Below are 24,250 nucleotides of genomic sequence, written 5' to 3'. Positions count from 1 at the left end.
AACGAACAAGCATTCACGCACCGAATCACACTTAAGGACAATTTAGAGTGTCCAGAACACCTGGTGTGCATGTTTTTGGAGTGTGGGAGGAAGCCGGAGTGCCTGGAGAGAAACCGCACAGCCTCGGGGAGAACACACAGGAAGGCCGAAGCGAGGTGCATTTGAACTTCGGTCCCTGTAAACTGTGCGGCGGACGTGCTAACCACTGGTCCACAGAGCTGCCCCTACTCATGAACCAATTACGCTAATTATTAATAGGATATTACCGCATAATTACCTTTAGAGTCATCCAACAAATGTGCTGTTGCTGATTTTGATCGGAAAGAAGAGAAAATGCTCAAATCTGGCATAATTGTTGGCATGTTTTTTTTCTTGCTTATCATATTTCTCTGACTACAAGTCCATTTTTTTTTCTCCTCATCTTCAATTTGTGACACATGATGAGCCTTCCCCAAACCGTTTTTTCCCCTCTTAGCTGCTTGTTTTGCTGACTCTGTAGATGTTATTATCCCTCTATTTTTCCAGTAATGTGCGAATATATGACATGTAAAAAAACGTACTGACTGTCAGTAGAGATTGTGACTGCCTTTCCTGTCATTAGCTTTTCCTGCAGGTTTACTATTTTTTGTGTATTAAGCTGGCCTGCGAAATTATATTTTGTTATCCACAAATTTAGGTATTCTTTTAGATGGATGTTGACTTTCAATTAATTTCCAATTTTTTCATTGCAAGCTGTTGTTTCGGATCCCGTTTACTATCTTTTTTACTGATAGTATCTTATTTCAAATAAGAGCGCGTGTGTGTGTAGGTGTGTGAGTGTGATCCATTTTCACACAAACAGGCTTATGTTGGATATAATGAAAATTGAGAAACCAATTCATTCTACACAAAATTGCCTTTAAAGAGATATATAATAAATGGTGGTAGTTCAAAAATTGACAAAGTTACAGCACTGTGTATGTCTCCAAGTTGAAATCCTACTTTTGAGAAAAAGGCCGTTAAAGTTTTGTCAGATTCATCCTTTAAATCACCAAAGCAACCAGTACCTTGTCACGGGGGAGTACGGCGGTTGAGGAGGCCGGCATGGTTGCAGAGGAGGAGGACCCAAAAGCAGGGGAGCGTCGGGACAGGGGGTTGATTAAATCCATTTATTTATAAACGAACGGGAACAAAAGCGAGAAAAACAGGACGGCAAAAAACTCGAACTAAGGGCGCAGGCAGGCTGGCAAAACAGAAAGCAAAACACTATGGACAGGCTGGCAGGAAAACACGGAGCTGAGGGACTCGGGGCAAGACGGGACTACGAGACAACAATACGATAGAGACAATATGACATGACGTGACAGAGACAATGATCCGACACGGGCTGTAACAGACACTAGGCTTAAATACATTCACAAACTAATCAAACTAACACATGGCAGCTGGGCAGGGACAACAGGCAAAGGGAGCAGATTGGAGGACACGAGGCGCAGGTAACAGACAGGTGGACTAAATCAAAACTAACGCAGGCAGACGCGACAGGGGCAGAAACCGGAACTATAAACGTAAACAGAAACAGAACCCCTCAAAATAAACCCACAACCCAACAAACCATGACAGTACCTTACAAAATATTGACCTGAAATATTCCAGAAGTGTTAGATGACCACTGGAGAGTAAATTCCAATACCAGGTATTATCTGCGATTTTAATTCTTTAAAATCTGGAGAAGCTAAACATCTCAACAGATGAAATTGGGCATTTTTTTTTTTTTTTTAAGTTGACAATTCAATCCTGAGTCATCATCTACAAAAGTTTGCTTGTTTTAATGTTGCTGCACATTTGTGCGTGTGTATGTGTGTGTGTGTGTGTGTGTGTGTGTGTGTGTGTGTGTGTGTTTTTTTAAGGTCGAATTATCATGAATGCGAGATTTGATTTAAGATTTTTGTGTGATTAAAACATGATTTGCCATTTGGTGTGGCCTTGTGGTGATCACAAAGTTTTATTATCCATATTATTTCTAAAATGCATTTGGCTACATGATGAAAATCTGTTTTGAGATGTGCGGGAATCAGTGAAACCACCCCAATATACAGCAGGGGTTGAAAATGAGGAAAAAATCTTGACTTGTACGCCGAGAAATCTGGTACAACCAAAAGAGAGACATAAAATAGTCTATACAAAAATACACATCAAAAGGCATAGGGGAGCGGCGCCCACATGAGAACGACGGTAAACTACAAAAAGTAACAACAGAAAGCTTCCTATCATCGAGGGAAAAACTCGAAGTATCAACTAAAAACTACAGAACAGACGATTACGAGGTTCCCTGGCTCGATTCTCAGGGCAAATACTCAACAGATAGCAAGGAATAAGCCAGTGTCGTTCTCCTGCTTCAGCCACACTTGAGAGGCCCCCTGGATGGATGGATGGATGGATGGATGGATGGATGGATGGATGGATGGATGGATGGATGGATGGATGGATGGATGGAGGAAGCTTGCAACAGTCTTCTGACTATTACTCTGGTGCTCAAGGCTTAGGACTAGCTCCCAAAATGTTGTAGGATTTTAAATTCTTCAACTGATTCAGAAATCACTAAATGATTTGGGTCCTGAGCACGTTAAGAAGTGTTGATTGAATATAAATCTTGTAGAGCTCTGCAATTTGCAGACCCTGGTCAGTCAGTGCATTTCCCATATTTTAGGTAAATTTGGCTCAGTCAATGAACCCAGGGTTTAGATGTGATTAGATTAAGGTTCAATAGCAGGGGTGGCAATACATTTCTCAATGTGGTGATACTCAAGCCTATTCTACCAAAAAGGGCGGAGTATTCTTGCCTCTGCTTTTACAAAGAGTTGTCACTTACAATCCCATTTGAATTATATGAGACAGTCGTCTCCTTTCACACAATTCACATTCACATGACGTTTTGGGCACAACATTTCAAACACAGAGTTCAAGTACGTACAGGACACCAATGTCGTCTTCGCAGTTTTATGGACTACTCCAGGGGTGTCACACTCATTTTTATCGCGGGCCACATTGTAGTCATAGTTTCTGTAAGAGGGCCGGTATGACAGTGAAGTCAAATACATTTTGAGTGTCTTTGTCACACGCTTTCCTGGTTTTTAAATCAGAGGCCAGCAAAGCATTTTAAATGAGAGTTTGGGATTTTTTTTTTCCTTTTTTAAGTTTGACTTGCAAGTTTGGTAATTTAGCCAGGAAATTGAAGTCAAATCAACATTTGAGTTTGACACCTATGACTGCTCTGTCGCTTTACTTGATAGGCACTGGTATCCTCAAGGTTTCCAAGCATGGCATAGACCTCACAGTCTATCCTCATTTCAAACACGGCATAGACCTCCATGTATATCCTCTTAAGCGCGCATTTCAGCCACATTTATGTGAGTAAATTACTCACCTCCTAAGCGTGCATTTCACCCACATGTATGTGAGTAAATTATGCACCTGTGGTGTCTTCAGTCATTTGGATTTATGTTCATCCATCCTTTTATGGTCAGGCCGTACCCATATATATATTATATATGTTATATATATATATATATATATATATATATATATATATATATATATATATATATATATATATATATATATATATATATATATATATAGTGATCCCCCCTACTTCGCGGTTAATGGGGGTGTCAACCCCCCGCGAAGTCTGAATCAGTTCCTAGATTGCTATCTACGCCCCAATATAGCCGTAGTAAGCATAAACAATCCTTTTTTTTTTGGTATTTTTGTGTATTTTATTTCCTTTCTCCTATTATTTAACATTACATTATCCTTATTAACATTATTAACATTATTGTATATTCATTAAATAACTAATATAACTTAGTTTGTTGAGAATTTGTTCTCAGGACTGGTTATCTGCACCAAGACTCCGGTGAAAGAGTATGCAAGTCATCACGTTGAACACATTTATTTTGGCTCATATATGGTGTATCATGTAGTATCTGTTGAATAATAAATCAACAACAATGCTCAAGTCAGTCTACTAACATATAAACACTTGCCGAACTTGAATCTATGAATTTACTGTATTTTTAGCCGACATTAGCAGGTTAGCAACAACTAACAACAACTACTAACTATAAAGTGCAACCTCTACACAAACGAACACAAACAGAATAAACACTCATCGCTTACTAAACATAAGCAGTAGCGTGCGTTCTCAACATAAATGATAATAAACAAACAAAATAAAGGGAAACATCGAAAACAGACTGGATTGTGGCTCTGGAGGATCTGACTTAGCCACCCCTGGTCTATTGCCTCACACTTGTCTTATCCATCCTCTCCCCCCATAACTGCAACAGTATATAATTGGTATGTAATAATAAATAATAAATGATAAAGAAATGCATCTAAAAGTAGTGTAATTTTGTCATTTTAATAACACACACCATGTGTTATATTTGGACAAATATATTATATAAAATTGACCTTGGAGAAATATGGTAAATGCTGCCATGCAAATAAGCAGAAAAAGTAGCATTTTTGTGAAGTCTTATTCTCAATTATTAGGTAAACAATAATCTGAACAAATAATTACTTATAACTAGCTTGGAACTCTACAAAGTACCACCTGTCTGAGCAATAAAGTTGCTCAATAGGAGATGTGACATTCAATGGGGCAAGGACCTCTTGTCACAAGAGCATTGGACATCAGCCCAGGCACTGCACAGCGGCACAGACGCCCAGCAGACTCATAAATATTGAGCAAGTGGCACATTATGGGTGGGGACAGTTTGGATATAAATGTATTGAGTCAAAGTAAGTTCCTTATACAGACTGCAAGCCAAGATTAAGATGAGCCTCTCATTAACAACAAAACAACAACAGTAAGTTTTCTTTAATATGTGAGTAAAAAAAAACATTGCTTGGTATGGACAATGGAGGTGAACTTCACAATTTTTAAAACATAGATGAGCGTGGATTAAAGTAGTATATGCCACATTTTGCTCATGCAAATGTCTGCAATAAGTTATTTCTGGACCTTGTTCATTTCAAGCTCCTTGAAAGATGTTATTTTAAGTTTGCATGCATTTCAAGCATATTCAACCTCTGGGGAAAAAAATTTGCCCCAATTCCGGCTTTTAGACATTTTTGTGTGGTATCAAAGGAAAAGCATACCAAAAAAACTCACTGGGCTAAAATATTGCACATTGTCAAAACATGTCAACTTTCAGTATGCCGTTCTGTAGATTTCGTATTTAGCTCATTCACTGGCGTTAAAAGTAGGAAATATTGGCACTTTTGGACAAATTGAAAATCCGATACGGAACAATTCATGACATTTGCAAGCCTTTCGATGACATCATTGAGTGGCTTAGCCTGACTGCTATTCATTGTCGGACTTGTAGTTGACAAAAGAATCCGATTCAAGAACTAAATGTTGCAGGAAAGCTTTTATGTATTTCATGCAACGCATAACATATCTGCACATTCTTGTCTGCGAAATCTGCAGCAATGAATAGCTGTTAACGTTTTTTTCTCAAAAAAAACTCTTTGAAACAAAACAGCGTTGGAGTATATATACAGTGGCCCCCCGTGTTACAGCGTCCCTGACTTATGTTATGTTCATGTTGCGACGAGGAATACTGAGTGTTTTCATCCCCTCTTTATGGTATTTTCCCAGTTTTGCGACCAAAACAACTGTTGTGACCATAGGGGCTTGGCTGTATTTGTGTTGTTTCGTCTCCATCTGCAGGCGTTTTTTGGTAATTACATTTATTTTTAGTTGCCGCCCCTACAACGCGTCACTACAATTCTAGTCTGCTATTGGTCGGCGTCTCCTCACGGAGATCGTGATCTGCTATTGGTTGGCCTCACTTGTTTCAAAATGGCAGAACGGTAAAACTTTGTTCCATTGTGATTGGTTACAAAACTTTATTTCCAGTGCATTTTACTGCTTAATTCAAAATTGAAAGGGTTTGCCATGGGTTCCAAGATTCCTGGTGATGTTAAAGGGAGAAGTAAAAGGATGATTTATATGGCAACGATGCTGGAGATAACCCTTATTAGGGAATATGGGCATAACAAGCAGCACTCAAAGGTAAATAAATCCTTTCTATATTTTTGTATTTGTGATGTCTTCTGATTGTATACATGTATATTATATATACGTTGATGTTTTTACCTGGGGTTCTAAACACCTTAGCTATTTAACATAGGTTGGGATCGTAACAGGAACTCCAAACCCATATGAAATAGCTATATTAAATAGCTAATGGGTGCAAAACCCCAGGTAAAACATTAACATTGAATATACATATTTGAAATTGGTACCAAAATAGTATAGTAAGTGCTACATACATATAATATACATGTACACAATCAGAAAACATCATAAATAAAAAATATAGAAAGGATTTATTTACCTTTGAGCGCAGCTTGTTATGCTCTTATTCCCTAGTCCAGCATTGTAGCGACACGTTGCAAGGAAGCAGTTTGATGGCAATAGTAAAAAAGTGCAATTACCTAAAAACGCCAGCAGATGGAGGCAAAACAACATAAATACAGCCAACCCCCTAAGGTCGTGATAGTTGTTTTTGTTGCAAAGCCGGGAAAATGCTTTAAAGAGGGAACGAAAAAACTCAGTCTTGCACATCGCAACATGAATAAAACGTAAGCCAGGTACGCTGTAACACGGGGTTACACACCACTGTGTATATATATATATATATATATATATATATATATATATATATATATATATATATATATATATATATATATATATATATATATATATAGTATTTAGTACATACTAAATATCTTACACACATTTTGAGGAGTTGAAAGTAAATATATATTTATATTTGACAATGTTATGACCCTTTCAAAGTCAGTCCAAGTTGGGTGATATAAAGGTCAATGAAAAATCCCCGGACACCCAGGGGTTGACTGCAATACAAGACGATCAAGCATATTACAGAGGACATTTTCAAACACACTCAGCAGTACAAGCACATGTGAAATGAATCATTACTAAATATGAGTTATGGCTTTATGGATGCTGCACCTACTCTGCTCAGATTAGTTTATTGTTTTAATAAAATGGGAGCTGTAGTCAACTATTGCAGGTTGATAGAAAATTTTGACACATGCACACATAAGGAGAGGCTTAATTTTGGACTAAAACTTTTAATTCAGATTAAGTGTTACAATACAGTCGTCTATCTACAGAGAGAAGTACAATAGTTTTTACAAGCAGGGCTGAAGCTAATGAAAATGCAAATTTATCCTTTGTATCAACTATTTGATTGTCAGTGTAATGATTATTATTATATTTTTTTTTTTAATAGATTGTAAAAGCGCCTCAAGCCAACTTCTGCATTTCACCCGAAGAGTTACTGGATATGGAAAGAATGCAAGACTTCATAATGTTTGCAAAGGAGATCCTCAGTCAGAAATCTAGCCGACATCTGCTCAAGGTCTACTTGATGGGTTCTGTGTTTGCAACACTGGGGACTGTCGTCGGACTGATTGAGAAGGTGTCTCGCCCATTTTCTTCAGGAGAACAAATGGATGCAGAGATGCTCCTCATGATGGCCAAAGATCAGATGGCTGTTGCTTACATGACACAATGCGGTGTCAAGGTGCAGGAGAAAAAGGAAGAGCAAGTGCAGGACACGATCCAAAGCATGACTTTCACCAAAATCCAAGGTCAAAGAAGTTTGTTGTATCGGCTACCTGCTTCAAGAAGCTAACACCTTTATATGAGGCTGCTCTTGAAACAACATAGTTGTGCAACATACACGTTTAATTAGAAACATGAAAAGAGTACACATGTTTTGAGTGCCCTCTGCATTTGAATCCTAGGTCCCAGAATTGTGACTGCTCACATATGCACTTGTACATTATTCTTGTAAATGCCAAGTTGTTATCCTTTGCATAAGCACTTTTCATGTTTAGCCTGTGGAAACTGTTTGACCTATGCCCCACTTCGCAAATTCTGAAATACTGTTCATTCAATGTTTTTGCACTCATCAATGAGGTTTAATTTCTATTTTACCAAGTAATGCACAGGTGTGGAACTCCAGTCCCGGAGTCCCTATATGTTTTCAAAGCCTCTCTCTCAAGCACACCTCATTCATTTGATTAGGATCATTTTAGAGCTTCTGCAGAACTTGCTAATAATAAGCTCACCATTTGAATCAGGTGTGTTGGGGAGAGAAAAATAGCAATTGGTTGGCCTCACTCGTTTCAAAATGGCAACCAATTGGAAAACATGCAGGATGCCGGCCATACAGAACTGGAGTTCGACATCAATGGTGTAGAGAAAAGAGTCCATGCAGCCAGTCTTCTTACTGTAAAGCCGTAATGTCATATATTACACACACACACAAATGTAATACAGTAGTTTATTCATGACAAATGAGAGTAAAGTAATGCATTACAATGCATTTTCAGACTGAAAGTGGTGTGTGTGTGTGTGTGTGTGTGTGTGTCCCAAAAAAAAAAAAAAAACACCATGTGATCGGCGAAGAAAAGTATGGGGCAAAATGTTTACTTGCTGATCTACAACCGCTGAGATGAAACCTGGCAGTTTCACTACGTACGCCACGCTCCGCTCCGCTCCAATGGACGCACCAAAAAGTTTGCTTGCGTCTGCGATCCGTCGAGTTGCGCCACGCAGCGTCCAACATTCCTAACATTTCTTGGGGAGCCAAACTACGCATGTGCGGGGATCATCAACTCAGTCGTTTGTATTAAGTTTGCTTGGAACACTTCATTGTATACGCCTAGAAAGGGCTTCTTGGGTCTCCGAAGGCGACTCTACACGGGTCCCATCCACTGTGAAGCTGTGAATGCCGTGCTAAAACAGTGCATGGTCAAATCCTCTCTCTTGTTTTCTTTCAGCATGAGTCTAGCACTCTCCCCTCCTCTCTTGCGTGCATGTCAATCAAATGCACTGACACATTAATTCAAAACAGGAAACAAATGTGAATACATGAAAACATTGAATGCTACTAACTTTATAGTGAAGTACATACTAAATATCTTACACATGCTTCATTTACAATGGGTGAATACATCCATACAACGTTCGTTTTAACTTTGAAGTGAATTAATTTAATCGTGACTCAAACAGTAATATATATTTGTACACACGTTAGGGCCGATTCCCAGGAGGAAAGTGTTAGCTCCTTTTGTCTCGATGGCAGTGGCACACTCGGCCAAAGCTTGCACTCGCTTTTGGATTCATTCAATCAATCAGCAAAGGAGAACACAATTTTGCTTTTGTAAACGGATGTAGACCACATTCTTTTTCCTGTGTGGTGCTTGCTGAACTGTGGAATTGACGTGGCGGAGTCCACGACGGACCAGATTTTTCAAGTCTTGTATAAAATTGACGGATAGAATTGACGGAAGTACAAATACTTCGTTACCGCACGTTTGCCTGTACTTTGAACTTTCAGTATTTTTTTCTGACAACTTTTTATTTTTACTCCCTACTTAAAACGCAAATATCGTACTTGTTACTTGCTACATTAAAAAAATGCCGCGTTACTTTTTTTATTCTTAACAATTCACAATAAATGGCCATGTTACTTTTCTTTCACCATCCTTGCGCAAACTACATAAACTGTATTTGACCAATCATTCTGACTGCCGCTAAATTTAAAAAACAGAGGGACGTCCTATAACTGTCAGTGCCACATAACCTAGAGAGCATAGAAGATTGCATTAGGTAGCCTTTGCTAGAAGCTAGCGGCGAATAAGACACGGACAAATAAAATGAATAAGCACAGGCTCAAGAAGCTAAAGCCTGCAGCCATTCACCCTCACCCATGGCCTTTGTAGAACTTTCCGCTGAATTAACCTCAGTTTATTTTGTTTTTGTGATCATTCGTTTCACCCGAGACTATTTACCTGGATGGGGCTCACGGTATGAGTTGGGATTGCCTACAATTGATTTCAGGTTTATGCATGCGGGGTGGGCGTGGCTCTATTTAAGCATGTCAATGTCCGGCTGCAAGTGGTCCACTGATTCGATCAATGTCGGGACCGGGGTGGATTGACGGTTTGCGACCTGCTAAAGATATCAAATAACTACTTCTACCAATGTCAAATAACTACTGCTATTACTACCACATGAGTGATCGCAAACACATCAAGGTAATAAAAGTTCGAGTTGCACCCGCCGCCCCCGTTCCATTCACCCTTCCAGGAGGGAGTTAGTTAGGCTGTCGCATCAGCTCGACTAAAACTGGACAGCCTCACTTGAAGGATTTCTTCATGTCCATTGGGGAAGCCAAAACATCATGGGGTGGTTGCCTTTAAGAACTCTGTCGAATCTCAGAAAGCACGATTAGGTAAGTTAGCTAAATGCTGCCGCCATTATAATTGGGTATTCGCTAGCAAGCTTGGATATGTTCGCTACGTGGCTAACGTGAGCTAGCTATGCCAACAAAGATAACGCTCATGTCGTTAGCTAACGTTTTTTTTTTTTTTTTTGATAAAGGTCTATATTCTTGTTGGTTTCATTTTCTACCAGGGTAAGAAACTCCATTTAGCAGGGGTAGCCCATACCAAGCAAAATTGTGGGGGATTTTTCTAGCATAATTAGATTGCTTTAATTTATCTTTGCCTGGGACCTTCAACTTGCAGATAGCACCATAGAAATCACTGAGTTGATCACTCAGGTTAAATCAAACAGAAATATCGTTTCCCTAAATTTAAGATTAAATATGATATGCATATTAGGCATTATTGAAGTTGGCTGCAGACAACTTCCACACTTCGCAAAAGGCAGAAATATGAAAATCAAAAGTCATTTTGATCATATTTTATATTATCATTTTGTGACATCAGTTTGTTGTAAAGATGAGGAGAGAGGAGTTTGAAAGGAAGTGAGTACTTCAACTTGATTAATTTGCGGTTTTACATATTTTAATGTCCTTGGCATATGTTTGTGTTTTTATTTGGTTGTTTGATTTTCACAGCGCAGCTGGGAGTGGTTAGCTCATCCACTTCACAGTTCAACCTATGTGTATGATTCCATCCTTGTTAAGATAATCCCGGTCTCATCCAGAACACAGAAGTGTGACATGTAAATAACAGACGCATCTAACGCTACTAACTTTATAGTGAAGTACAATACATCACGTAATGCATCCATCTATGCATTATAGAATTATGCATGTAGCTGCTTAGCCTCACTGAGGTCTCTGGCTTGCTGGTGCCTATCCCAGCAGTCTTCAGGCAGTAGGCGGGGGACACCCTGGACTGGTTGCCAGTCACTCGTAGGGCACACAGTGACGAACAATCATTCTTGCACCCAATCACACCTAAGGACAATTTAGAGCGTAGATGTCAAACATACAGCTCGCTGGCTGGTTCTGGCCTGAACAGGTTTAATCCGGCCCGCAAGATGATTTTGTGAAGTATAAAAATGTTTTATGATTAATAGTAATGTTAATTTTTTGTCATTATTAGTGACATTGTGTTTGTACTATTTTGAACAGTATTTAAAAAAAAATCTGAAATTGTCGTTTTAGATAAATATATGCTATGGTTTTATTTGTTCGGCCCACTTGTTTAAAAGATTTTCCTATGTGCGGCCTGCAACCTAAAACGAGTTTGACACCTCTGATTTTTTTGTATGACCATTTAGGGTAGGCATGTCCAAAGTCCGGCCTGGGGGCCAAATGCGGCCCGTGGTCAATTTCCATCCGGCCCGCAGCCTCTGTCATAAAATCAATAAGGTCTGGCTCGTATGGAGAATGAATACATAGGGCAGCAGCACAGTTACGTGCATGTGCTAATTGCTGCCATCTATAGGCTCAATTAGGAACAGCAAATTAGTGTATGAGTAATTGACTGTATGAGCCCCTAACTTTCTAAAATGGCGACAATCAACAAAAGAACGAAAGTTGACTGCGAGGGCCGACGGTTCAAGCATGAGTGGAAATTGGACTGTTTCTTCACTTAAATACGGAACAACTGTGTGTGCTTCATTTGTAAAGAGACAGAGGCTGTTTTTAAAGTGTTCATTGTGAAGTGACATAACCAAACAAAACATGCTGACGTATATGGCAAGATCACAGGTAATGAACGCAGCGAGAAACTTAAATATCTTGAAGCTAGTTTAATCTCACAGCAGCAATATTTTACAACTTTTACCGCTAGCTGGATAAGGACAAGTTCCGAGAGATTCGAGCATTTGGTAAGAAAATGCTAAGCTTGTTCGGGTTGACATATTTGTGTGAGAAGACATTCTCGGTTATGAACTCAAATAAGAACCGTGTGAGAACACGGCTATCGGACTCTCACTTACAAGACATCTTGCACATCCATACTACTGCCATACAGCCACACCTGGCCTTTGTCCTGCATTCCGGATCTCTGTTTCACCCATCACAATCATGCCTGACAAGTCATTTTTCATTTACGGTAAGTCTGAAAACGTTTTTTTTTTTTTTTAAGTTTTCACTCCAGAATATTAACCATTTAAAAATCCAATCAACATTTATAGTTACTAATGTCATATTTTAAATGAGCCCTGCACTTGTTCATATGACTATTACTTGTTCATTTCTCTGTTATTGTGTTTACAATTTTTATAAATATTAAACTGCCATGGTGAAATATTTTTTTATGTTTCAAATGTAATTTGCACCCAAAAGTACAATTACTTCTGTTCAACTGTTACAAAAAAGTTAGTGTTAAAAAAAGTGAAGTGAATATTCAATTTCAATATTTAATCTCAATTCAATTTTGATATGCACGTTTCAAATTAACCAAAACACATGCTTAAGATAACTGAAATTAAAATAAAAAAGCAAATGTGAAACACAGAACGACTCGCTGAAATGTATTTAAATTAATTGCTGTTATGTCAAGAACGCCCGCCAAGGTTGGCCCCCCTACATTTTTAACACTCCAAATCCCCTTTGCAAAAAGTTTGGACACCCCTGATTTGGGGTGTACAATACACCTTCCATGTATGGTTTGGAATGTGTGAGGAAGCGTGTCCCCCGCCTACTGCCCATAGACAGTTCCACCGAGCCGCTCCTTCTTGAACATAACTGATATTTTTCTCAACGGCACAGAAAAAAAAAATGGAATTGTTATCTTTGAATCGCAAAAAAAAAAACAAACAAAAAAAAAAACAAACTTCACTTTAAAGTACATTTCAGAGCTTGTACTTGTAGTAATTTGGTTCACCACTTTTCCTCAAGTCATTTTTTTCATAGGGTAGTTTTACTTTTACTTAAGTAAACAATCTGTGTACTTTGCTCATCACTGACCGTGGCGGAATGGAACGGAGTGGAGCATGGTGGATGCTGTGGAATCGCTCTTATTCATTAACATGGGTGCGTTGTGCTACGGCATGTAGTACGGCATTTGAATACAGTATTAACACTGAAATTGTGAAATACCCTAACTGTTTTTGTTTGCAGCATAAATAATGCATCAGTATTCTGTGAAGCTAAATTACAAAGGAATTAAAATACAAAAAAAAAAATCTATCTTTAAAGGTTTAGAATTCAATACAGATTAAATGATTTGTACTGGTTTTAGGTTTAAGACAACCTTTCACTAGATATGTAATGAGCGTAATGAGCTACATTCAGAATGGCAAATCCTTATTTAGTTATGGTGGTGAGAGTAATATAAAAGTAATGCAATAGTAGTGTAATGCGTTACATTACAACATTTCTGTATTTGAAATGTAACTAATTACTTTAAAATTACAGTAATAATTAATAAATAATGCATTACAGTTTTGAAGTAACTTGCCCAACACTGCTCATAATAATACTAAGGTGTATAAGACTGGTGAGACCAGAAAAGAGGTTTGGCCCGGAGACAGTGCCATTGAGGAAAAGACTGGTGAGACCAGAAAAGATGTTTGGCCCGGAGACAGTGCCATTGAGGAAAAGACAGGAAACAAAGCTTGGAGTTAGCAGAGACGAAGATGCTGAGGTTCTCTTTTCGATTGATCAGGGTGAGTAGGGTTAGGAATGAATACATAAGAGGGACAGCACCTGTTAGACTTTGGGGAGATAAAACGAAAGAGACCAGACTGAGATGGTAAGGACATGTCTGGAGGAGATATAAGGAATAAATAGGTAGAAAAATGCTTAGAGAAGACCAAAAAGGAGGTTTATACATTGATGTAGTGAAAGAAGACATGAAAGTAGTTGGACTGAAAGGAGACGATGCAGAAGACAGGCTTAAATAGCCCCTTTCTCACCAAAACAGCCCAGGAACTATGAGGGGGGTGCAGTCCCCCTCTTGTCACTAAAAAGGTGAATGACAAGCAGGATGATGAACTAAAGAAGCTGCCACACACTGCATGAGAATGGAGCCTAATCAGCTTTTCCTTTATTTGCCACTGTTAACTTGATACTAATAAATAACGTATACTTTATTCGAGCTGTGCAATCTATAAACTTAAGAAAAGGAAGGAGGAAACTTCTCAAATTCCCTAGGGTAAAACCGTGATTCCGATTGTGGTATGAAGGGCTAAAGCTGCCTCCTGGTGGCAGGTGCTATACCCTGCACCTCACAGCGGTTGCCTATTTACAATCAAGGCCCCGCTTCCAAGAACAGTAATGCTCTTGCCCTTGCATTGATTCTTATGACTGGCAAAATGGTCTTGATGTGTCAAAAACAGGAACATTGAGCTATTCATTCATACAAATTCTACATCTGATTCCTATTAACCCCTGGGGGAAATTTTCTCCCAATTTGGGCTTTTAGATGTTTTTGATGAGTGATATCAATGGAAAACCATACCATAAAAACACTAGGACGCTAAAATATTTCATGGGTTGTCAAAACGTCGACTTTCCATACACCGTCCTCCCATCCCTTCTAAATGCTTGCAAATGAGGTCTTTAGCCCATGTCTGGCTAGTTGGGCTCATTTTTTCATGATTTCAGAGCATATTGATGAGAGATGCAGGAAAGTGGACCGAAAAATGCAGGGAAGCTTGGAGGTGATGTGCTAAAGAGGGTGTATTTCCACGCAGGGTATAGATACAAAGCAAATGATACAGGATTCAAAAGTAATAAACAAAACTTGCACCAGAATCCAAACTCACAAGAAAAACAGCAACAAGAAGGCAAAGTACTGCTCGACTGGAAACACGCAACAGCCATAGACATAAGGCCCGACAGCTAGCTGCAAATAAACTGGCACTAAAATAGACAGGACAATAGTTAGGCAAACACAAATCTACTGGATGGAATGAGAGGTGGGGGAAGCTGATTGGCCGAATTACGGTGCTGGAACACACAGGCAACAGCTGGTACTAATCACACTAAAATAGACAGAAAAACACAACATGAACCCAAATGTGATATAACTAAAACTCCACAAAATAAACCCATAACCAGAAAAACCCAGACAGAACGTGACACATTGACTGCCTTTAAAAATTAAAAATACTGAATTGGCAATTTTGGACATACTGAAAATCCAATGTTTTATCATGCATTTCCACCGATTTTTGCATTAATCCTTTCAACAGCAACTCGCGAACAGGATGCAATAGAAATTTTCATGTTGAGACCCCAAAACCAGCGGGAGGAGCTAGCCGACAACATAGGATATTTGCAAGCCTTTCAATGACTTTATTGAGTGACTTAGCCTGACTACACCAATACAAAGTTCCTGCATTGTGGGATTTGTAGTTGTGGCTTCAACCCAAGAACCAAATGTTGCAACAAAGGTTTTATTAAGCTGCAAAGTGTTTTGTTTCATCCAACGCATAACATTCTGCATAATATGTGCATATTCCCATCTGCAAATTCTGCAGCATATCCGTCCGTCTGTCCGTCCGTCCATCCATCCATCCGTCCATCCATCTATATACTCACACACACACCCACGTATGTGTGCTGATGCCACTGAACATTTGAGGGGTTGAAAGTAAAACTATACAGTGGGCCCCTGTGTTACGAACTTAATCCGTTCAGCGGCTACGCTCGTAACTCGAATTGCTCGTATGACGGGCAATCCAAACCTATGTTAATTAGTGAATGCGTGCAACGCGTGCAAAAACATTAGGTAAAAACATCACGACTTTATACACATATTAAAAAATAGTAACATAATCTACTGTACAGTTAAATTAAATACCATAAATATACAAAGGAAAAATGACATTTACCTTTGGGACGACGTGACTTGAGCTGGGTGGAGGCGGAGGGGAGCAGAGACAAACCCGCAGAATTTATTTATTTATTTTCTTAAACAAGAACTTTTCTCAAACTAGAACATATCACCGGCGATTTCCTTCTCTTTAATCCATTATAGAAGAAGCCTCTCCATTTTGTTGTCGACGAGGTCCGTCCCCTGGCAAGGAAAGTCTTGCCCTTAGAAGATTGCCGAGCGGTTACGGCCATACTCACAAGCAAGGTTAACTATGCATGCGCCTCCTTCCTATTTTTTTATTATCTCCTACTTTGTTTCTATTGTCATCATCCTCTTACTTCTTCCTTTACCGCCACTAGCAATTTTAGAAGCAATGTCTAACAGATAAAGTTTGGAAAGTCTTCACAACATTCCTTCCTTCCGTTTTTCACTCCTTTTCTCTCCTTCCTTCCATCCCGACCAGCTGTGCCATCATTTCTGTGATTGACGTGACGCCGGCCAATTGCATATCGGCATCTCCGTGACTGAGACAGTGACTGTGACATTGTAAGAGCAATAGCATATCGGCGTTATCGTGACATGCGTGAACAGTTGATTTTGTTGATGTAGCAAAGCGAAAAAATAGTAAGGACACTTTGACTGGCATGTTGGATTGTTCGTAAGACTAAAGGTTTGTGCGTAAGAGGGAGACAAAAAACGCCGCGGTCCACGCTCGTAAGTTGAAAAGTTCGTAAAAGAGGGAGTTTGTAAACCGGGGGCCCACTGTATTTATATATGACTTTCAAAGTCAGCCGAAGTTGGGTGATGACAAGGCTAGGTTAGTGAAAAATCCCCAAACACCAAGGGGTTAAAGTAATATAATACAAGGAATCATTTATTTTCTTCCCACATTATACAACACAGTGTGGACTTACCACTTTGCCACGGACAGTTCATTTGTGGCTGACTTACATGGTGTATGTCATCATTAGAAACCACTGAATGAAATGATTGCACTGAGAAGTGATCAAAATATTACATTTATGAAAGACAATATTACAAGACGTTATTACCTGCAAAGCACCTCAAAACTTTTCCATAAAATCTAAAAATATACTGTCAATTTTTTAGTGGGGGTGCTCTGCTTGAGGTTGCGTGTAAAAAAAAAAAAACAACAAAAAAACCCAAGGTGCATCGCCCTCGTGTTTGACATAACTTGCTTTAAATAAGTTGAATTGGAGGTAGAAATAGAGTTGTTACAGAAAGACATCCTGGAACTGTTGAGTAACAATGTTTAGTGAGGCTCAGCATTTTGGATGATTGATTACATTCACTGGTGTCCGGATCTGTGATTTGCCAAGGAAGTAACCACAATATTACCACTCAGTAAACCACAGGGATACACTTGTATTAGCACCTGTTTATCTAAGATAACAGTTCATGTAAATCAGATTAAAAGAAGCACATATTGTTGATAAATATTTATAATCAATCAAATCAATATCAAATTTTATATATATAGCCCTAAATCACCGAAGTCTCAAAGGGCTTCACAGATGAAAAGAGGTCGTACAGAGACATCTTTTCAGTATAAGGTACACAACAGCATCCCCTGTCAAAGCTCCCAGAAAGGGAAGGAAAAACTCAAAAACCCCAATTTGGGGAAAATCAGAAACCTCCAGAAGGGACCACAGGTGGGAGGAGCCCCCTTCCAGGCCCACAGGTTGAAGTGGATGCTGCATGTACCAGACATAGAAACAATATAAATTACAGAAAACATATTGTGCTATATAGTGCAGTAATGTCTTGACAGCAAGCAAAGCCATTGGGCAGGAACCATCCCACATTCCAGCCGGGTGGACCGCAAACGGCCGAACTCCTAACCCGTGATGGTCGACCAGCGCAGGACCCAATGGAGGCGGTCAAGTGAACCCTCACCATCTAGCTAGCCCCCTCTCCCGGCCAGAAGAAGGGGGCAGGAAAAAAGAAAAATGAAGAAATCTGCAGACAGGCTCAATTAACTAAATGCTTTTGAATATAAATGTGTTTTTAGTCGGGATTTAAAGATTTCTACTGAGGTGGCTGCGCGAACTTCCATAGTTAGAGCATTCCATAGTACTGGCGCGCGAATGGAAAATGCCCTTGATCCCGCAGACTTCTTTTTAGCCCGTGGGGTCGATAGCAAACCGGCATTTTGTGATCGAAGTTGTCGGGACGGAACATAAGGTGATACTAAGTCGACGAGATAGGAAGGAGCTAAACCGTGTAAAATTTTATAAGTAATTAACAGCACCTTAAAATCACATCTCACGTGTATTGGAAGCCAATGCAGGTCAGCTAAAATCGGAGTAATATGATCAAACTTTCTCGTCCTTGTCAATAGTCTCGCTGCTGCAATCTGTACACACTGCAGGCTTTTAATGTAGGACATGGGAAGTCCAGAAAACAAAATGTTACAATAGTCTAGGCGCGACGTAACAAATGAATGAATTAATGTTTCTGCATCGCTAAGAGAAAGAATAGGGCGAATTTTAGCTATATTGTGGAGGTGAAAAAACGCAGTTCTTGTCATGTTATTAATATGTGTTCGAAAGGAGAGAGTTGAGTCAAATATCACGCCGAGATTTTTTGCAGAACTACTTTGGGAAATAATACAGTTTTCTAGGTTCAGCGTGGTATTCTTAAGCAAGTGCTGATGATGAGCAGAGCCAATAAATAACATCTCAGTTTTATTAGGGTTGAGAAGCAGAAAATTGGAAGACATCCATTGTTTAATCTCGGCAAGGCAAGCCTCCAGTTTACTGCACTTGCACGGATCCGTTATTTCTAAGGGCATATAGAGTTGGGTATCATCAGCATAGCAATGAAAACTAATAGCATGTTTACGTCTAATATCGCCGAGAGGAATCATGTAGATGTTGAACAGTAAGGGACCAAGTACTGACCCCTGCAGGACACCACATGAGACGGAGAAAGATTCAGAGATCGCATCGCCATAAGAGACACTATGCGTCCTTCCCAGGATGTAAGATCTGAACCAAGAAAGTGCTGATCCCGAGATACCAACACATGATCTAAGACGTTCTATAAGAATATGATGATCAATCGTGTCAAATGCGGCACTAAGATCAAGCAGTAATAATATTGATGAGATGTTGGAATCCAAGAAGATCATTCGTCACTTTTACTAGGGCTGTCTCAGTTGAGTGGTTGGCCCTAAAACCTGACTGAAGGAGTTCAAATCTATTGTTGTCTATCATAAAATCGCTAAGCTGTTGTGTTACAACTTTCTCAAGAATTTTGGCGATAAATGGAAGGTGTGACACTGGCCTATAGTTAAGGAGATCTTCAGGATCTAGGTGAGGTTTCTTAAGTAATGGTTGAATGACGGTCATCTTAAAAGCTTCAGGTACAATGCCAGAGGAGAGTGACAGGTTGATAATATTCAAAACAGATGACCCTAAGACCGGGAATAAATCTTTAACGAGTTTGCCTGGAAGCGGGTCGAGCATGCAGGATGTCTGCTTTGCTGCATTAACCAGGTGTGTAAGACACTCCAGGGATACTAAATCAAACTGGGACAGGGTAACCAGACTTTCTTGAACCTGATTGTCCGAACTAGCATCAACAATCACAGTCGAGGGGGTAAGCGGCGCTGCCTTTTTTATTTCGTCCCTTGTTAGCTGAATCCGCTGAGTAAAGAATTGCATGAAATCGTGTGCTGAATGGAGGGAACTATGATTAACCTGCTGCTGCTGTGTTAGCTGCGCTACCGTCTCAAATAAATATTTTGGGTTGTTTTTATTAAGACTAATCATTTTGGAAAACTAATTTGTTTTTGCTAACCTAAGAGCCTCTTTATATTTCAGCAAGCTATCGCACCAGGCCTAACGGAAAACCTCGAGTTTAGTTGTTCGCCATTTACGCTCAAGTTGTCTACTTAACAATTTACACGTATGCGTTTCCTCCGTAAACCACGGAGTGTGCCGCTTCGGACGAGTTTTAAGTTTCAGCGGCGCTATAGAGTTTAGGGAATTTAAAAGAAGCGAATTAAAATCATTCGCGAGCTTATCGACTGAACCAGTGAAAGACGGAAAGGCAGCTGTTGCGGAAGGCAGTAATTCAGAAAGTGCAGCAGTGGTTGAAGAATTAATATCACGGCTCTTAAAGCCTTGGTTGTGGACAACAAGACCACACTGAGCTAGGACTTCAAATGTTATAAGATAATGATCAGACATAATGTTAGTATGCGGCAGAATTGTGACGTTTGAGGCAGTTAGGCCATGGGTTAGCACTAAGTCTAAGATATTACCATTCCGGTGTGTTGCTGCTTTTATTATTTGTGTAAAACCAAATGCATCGATAATTGCTTGAAAAGCTACAGTAAGTGGCTCCAATGGGGAGTTCATATGAATATTGAAGTCACCCATAATTAATATATTATCTATCTGTGTGAGTTATTAAGTCAGCCATAAGTTCAGGGAATTCATCTAAGAATCCAGAGTATGGACCGGGAGGACGGTAAATAACTACCACATAGAATGGTGGTGAGGAGCTCGATCGCATAACGAGAGCCTCAAATGTCTTGAAAGTGTGACTCGTGCTCGTGCTAAGCCTAAAATCAGATTCTGAAATTAGGGCGACCCGGTTAACTCTAGCCTTAACGACTCCACACCCGTTCTAGCAGGCTCGCTACTCGCCTGCGACCCGACATGCTCTAATGTGAGAAGTCATGGAAGGCTCAAACAGTAATCTATGTTTCTAGAATCAATAATCAATAATAGTCGTAATGTATGGATGCACACATATACAACCCTAACCCCCACATACATCACGGCTGTGATTATTTTGTTATAAAAAATAACAACAATAATAATAATGATAACTGAAGCTGCAAGCAGCTATAACGGGCCCTCGCAGTGTGTGTACGTCCGAGTGCGTCACAGCTTACGCAGTGAACAGCCAATGTTTTAGAAAAGGTCAAACTTTCATTAGCATTTGTTCAGCGGGCGCAACTAAGTAAATGGAATCGGAAAAATTGTATTTTGTTATTTTCGGCCACAAGGTGATTCTAGCACGACAATGGAATGTAAGTTTGTTGATGTTTGTAGGAAAGGACTTCTATTCAACGTGTGAAATCGTGATAAAATGAGATCATCTGGGTGAAATTACAGCAGCATTTACTGTTATGATGAATCATCATAAAGAGCACTGCTGTATAGGCCACAGCCATTATCAAAACATCGCAATATTTGGTGGTGGAAATTAGGTGTGTTTGAAGGTCTGTCAGAAAAAAATTCAATGATATTACTTCGACAGGCTCAACAAAATACATAATAAAAATGTAGCTATATTTTTGTTTATATTGAAGCCCCGCATCCATCATATATGTTGGCCGATCATGAAATTTCACCCAGTTGTGGCCCTATGTCTGATGATAGAGCACGTCCAATTTGAAGTCGATCGGGTCAACTGTTTAAGAGATATGAAGAGGAGTTTGGTACCTGCAAACATCCAAAAAGGCACATAAAAAATTCATAACTCTGGTTCTGTACATCCTAGCATATGGCGCTCTATATCTTTTTTGTAATGTGTATATCAACTTCAGATTCCAGTACATCGTGAAGTAAAGCCTACTGACCTACACATTCAGTTGGAGTGTTGACCTTATCTTGAGGGACCCACTGACAGAACTTTATGTGTGTGAGTTGTGTGGATGTACAGTATATTATGCATAGTGCTGTATGTGTGTGTGTTGCCTCATTGTCTACAAATGCACTTTTTTATGTACACTTGGATAGATGAAAAAAGTACTTTTGTGTGCTGCTGCTTGGCAACATGGAGCTCAGAAGCACTATATTTCTGCTTTATGCCTATGGCATTGTGTCTCAGTCAGAGCACAACTCAAAATCTTAAAAAGACTGCTGGGGGTTTTGTGTAATGTAGTAACACAACACACAGAGTGGAGCAAATGTTATAGAGCTACTCCATCTGCAACTCATGACAGACAGTTTGCTTGGTAGACACATGAATCCTGGCTGGCCCGCACATTATCTGCGCAGTACACAGGGAGTTACACAACTTTTTTCTTTAAAGTAGACATTCTTTGCATTTTTCTTTTCACATTTATACTGGTATCCAAGTGTCTTAATTCATTGATGAATTAATGGCCGCTGTTATTACATTTTGTAGTGAGGAATGATGGTGCGGCTTCAGTTGTTGCCTTGTGGCAAACCAACAGAGGTGATGCTGCCATATTGCGCCTACGGCCCCTCCGACCAGTTACTGGAGGTAAGGTGGGTGAAGTGTCTTGCCCAAGGACACAGTAACATGCAACAGGAGCGGGATTCAAACAGCCGACCCTTCGGTTACTGGTTACTGGACGACTCCCTCTACTGCCTGTGCCACGACCGTCTGTGCAAGATTGGCTTTAGCCTAAAACCATTACAAAACATTTAATGTATATTGTATTGTAAACCTTTAAAGACAAGACACAAAATCTTTTTTTTTTGGGGGGGGGGGGGGATTTTGATCCCTTAATTACTTAGCTTCACAGAATACTGATGCATTATTTATGTATTATATATTTAGCAAGTGCCCAAAACTGTTGAATATTTTCTAGCACCATTAGCCATTCAGTGGCTCGGTTAGCTAGCTGAGGGTGCTGTTTCTTAGTGTAGTATCGCTCAATAAATACCGTACATGATAGATTTTGAGCTAGGAACGATGGATTGTGAGCACGGAAAAACATTTTGCTCGCTCAAAATCTTTCATTGCTCGCTCGCGATTGTGGCACAAATAAAATTCCAAAGACATTTAGCTTGTCCATGGAGGTGGAAGCTTAGTTTATATACAGTTTACAAGGGAGAAAGCACTGCTGAGAACGTTTGAGTCATGTTATGTGAACTACATCAACTTAAATTCAAACGTGGGGCCAGTGGCGGTCCGTGACTTTCACATGTACGCCTTCAGTGATGTCTGACTCTTGAATAACTACCTCTTATGCACACACATAAGCATTACTGGGGAACTCAGGCTATTTTTCTAAGCATTTAAAAGTCAATAAACCTGCATCAGCTACTAAAACTTGTCTCATTAAAACGTAACACTTGTATCATTATACGTTGTTGTCAAAATTTAAAAGAATGAATAATTTAAAATAAATATCCACGAAATGTTATGAAGTCCAAAGTACAAATCTCAGTTTAATATAAGAACATAATTTTTTTTCTTTACTATTATTGAATATGAACGAAATGAAATAACACAAACATATTAAAAATGAAACTGAAGAAAAGGCTTGCACCCACCAAAACAAACAGCGGTCACATTCAATCAGTCTTTTCAATATCTCCCGATTTTTCATGACCTCCCTGCTCTCTTTCTCTTGGCACTGAGATGTACAGTGTATCCACTCGGGTATTCCAAAAGTTTTTTAAAAGTACCGTAGCACATTGAGGAGCTCTCTTTACCCTCGAACTGAGATGTACAATACTGTATATCCACTTGGGTGTCCCCATAAGTGTTTAAAAGCACCATAGCGCGTGTGTCCAGCCGTGCTTTTGTGTCTCGTTGCTGCCTTGGTTAAACAATTGAAGTTGGCAAATCCAGTGTAGCTCCAAACACCAAATAGATCCGTTACAAACAAAAGGCATTCCCAGTAGAACTATTTGCTAGGTTTAGCTCACGCCCCTGCTAGCCCAGTCAGAAATATGGCCAAGTCGGGACAGGTTAGGTTAATAGCTACGCTACGAAGCCAACACCACGTAGCTTGTTAGCAACAACTAACAACTACTACTAACTATAAAGTGCAACCTCTACACAAACGAACACATAAAGAGAGTAAACACTCATCGCTTACTAAACATAGGCAGTATCGTGCGTTATCAACATAAATGATAAACTATAAATATGAGCTTACGTTGTCATTCACTACGTAAAACAGGAAACGGAAATGCTATGCTTTTTTCAATTTTTGTACATTTTTGCACATTTTTTAAATGTTTTTTTATTTTGAAATATTTTTTATTTTTCCTGAAAAAAACGCGACGTAGCTAGACCGCGATATCTGAGACCGCGAAGTAGGAGGGATCACTGTATTTCTAAAACTTGTTAAACGCTGTTGCATGAGCATTGTTAA

At 39.5% G+C, this 24,250-nt stretch overlaps 2 protein-coding genes across 2 annotated transcripts in view; one reads left to right on the top strand and one right to left on the bottom strand.

The window, feature by feature from the left end:
* Window positions 1-1,594, bottom strand: part of lamb3 (laminin subunit beta 3) — a 47,142-nt gene extending 45,548 nt beyond the window's left edge. The window contains exon 1 of the mRNA XM_088423043.1: window positions 1,047-1,594. The gene's annotated coding sequence lies outside the window, so the exon portion shown is untranslated. The remainder of the gene's footprint in view (window positions 1-1,046) is intronic.
* A 3,111-nt stretch (window positions 1,595-4,705) lies between these two features.
* g0s2 (G0/G1 switch 2) lies at window positions 4,706-8,437 on the top strand. The gene is made up of 2 exons (XM_088422534.1): window positions 4,706-4,856; window positions 7,323-8,437. The coding sequence occupies exon 2, from the start codon at window positions 7,377-7,379 to the stop codon at window positions 7,725-7,727; it is 351 nt and encodes a 116-aa protein (XP_088278660.1). The 5' UTR covers window positions 4,706-4,856; window positions 7,323-7,376; the 3' UTR covers window positions 7,728-8,437.
* Window positions 8,438-24,250: the final 15,813 nt, after the last annotated feature.

The sequence above is a fragment of the Hippichthys cyanospilos genome, chromosome 9, assembly GCF_059441005.1.
Source record: "Hippichthys cyanospilos isolate Australia breed blue-spotted pipefish chromosome 9, RoL_Hcya_1.0, whole genome shotgun sequence".
NCBI lineage: Eukaryota > Metazoa > Chordata > Actinopteri > Syngnathiformes > Syngnathidae > Hippichthys > Hippichthys cyanospilos.
The sequence above is the reverse complement of the archived record's forward strand: the minus strand, read 5'-3'. Positions and strand labels throughout refer to the sequence as shown.

Bases quoted from the DNA above. Each gene is read 5' to 3' on its own strand.
- g0s2 (XM_088422534.1), top strand. From the start codon at position 7,377: ATGGAAAGAATGCAAGACTTCATAATGTTTGCAAAGGAGATCCTCAGT.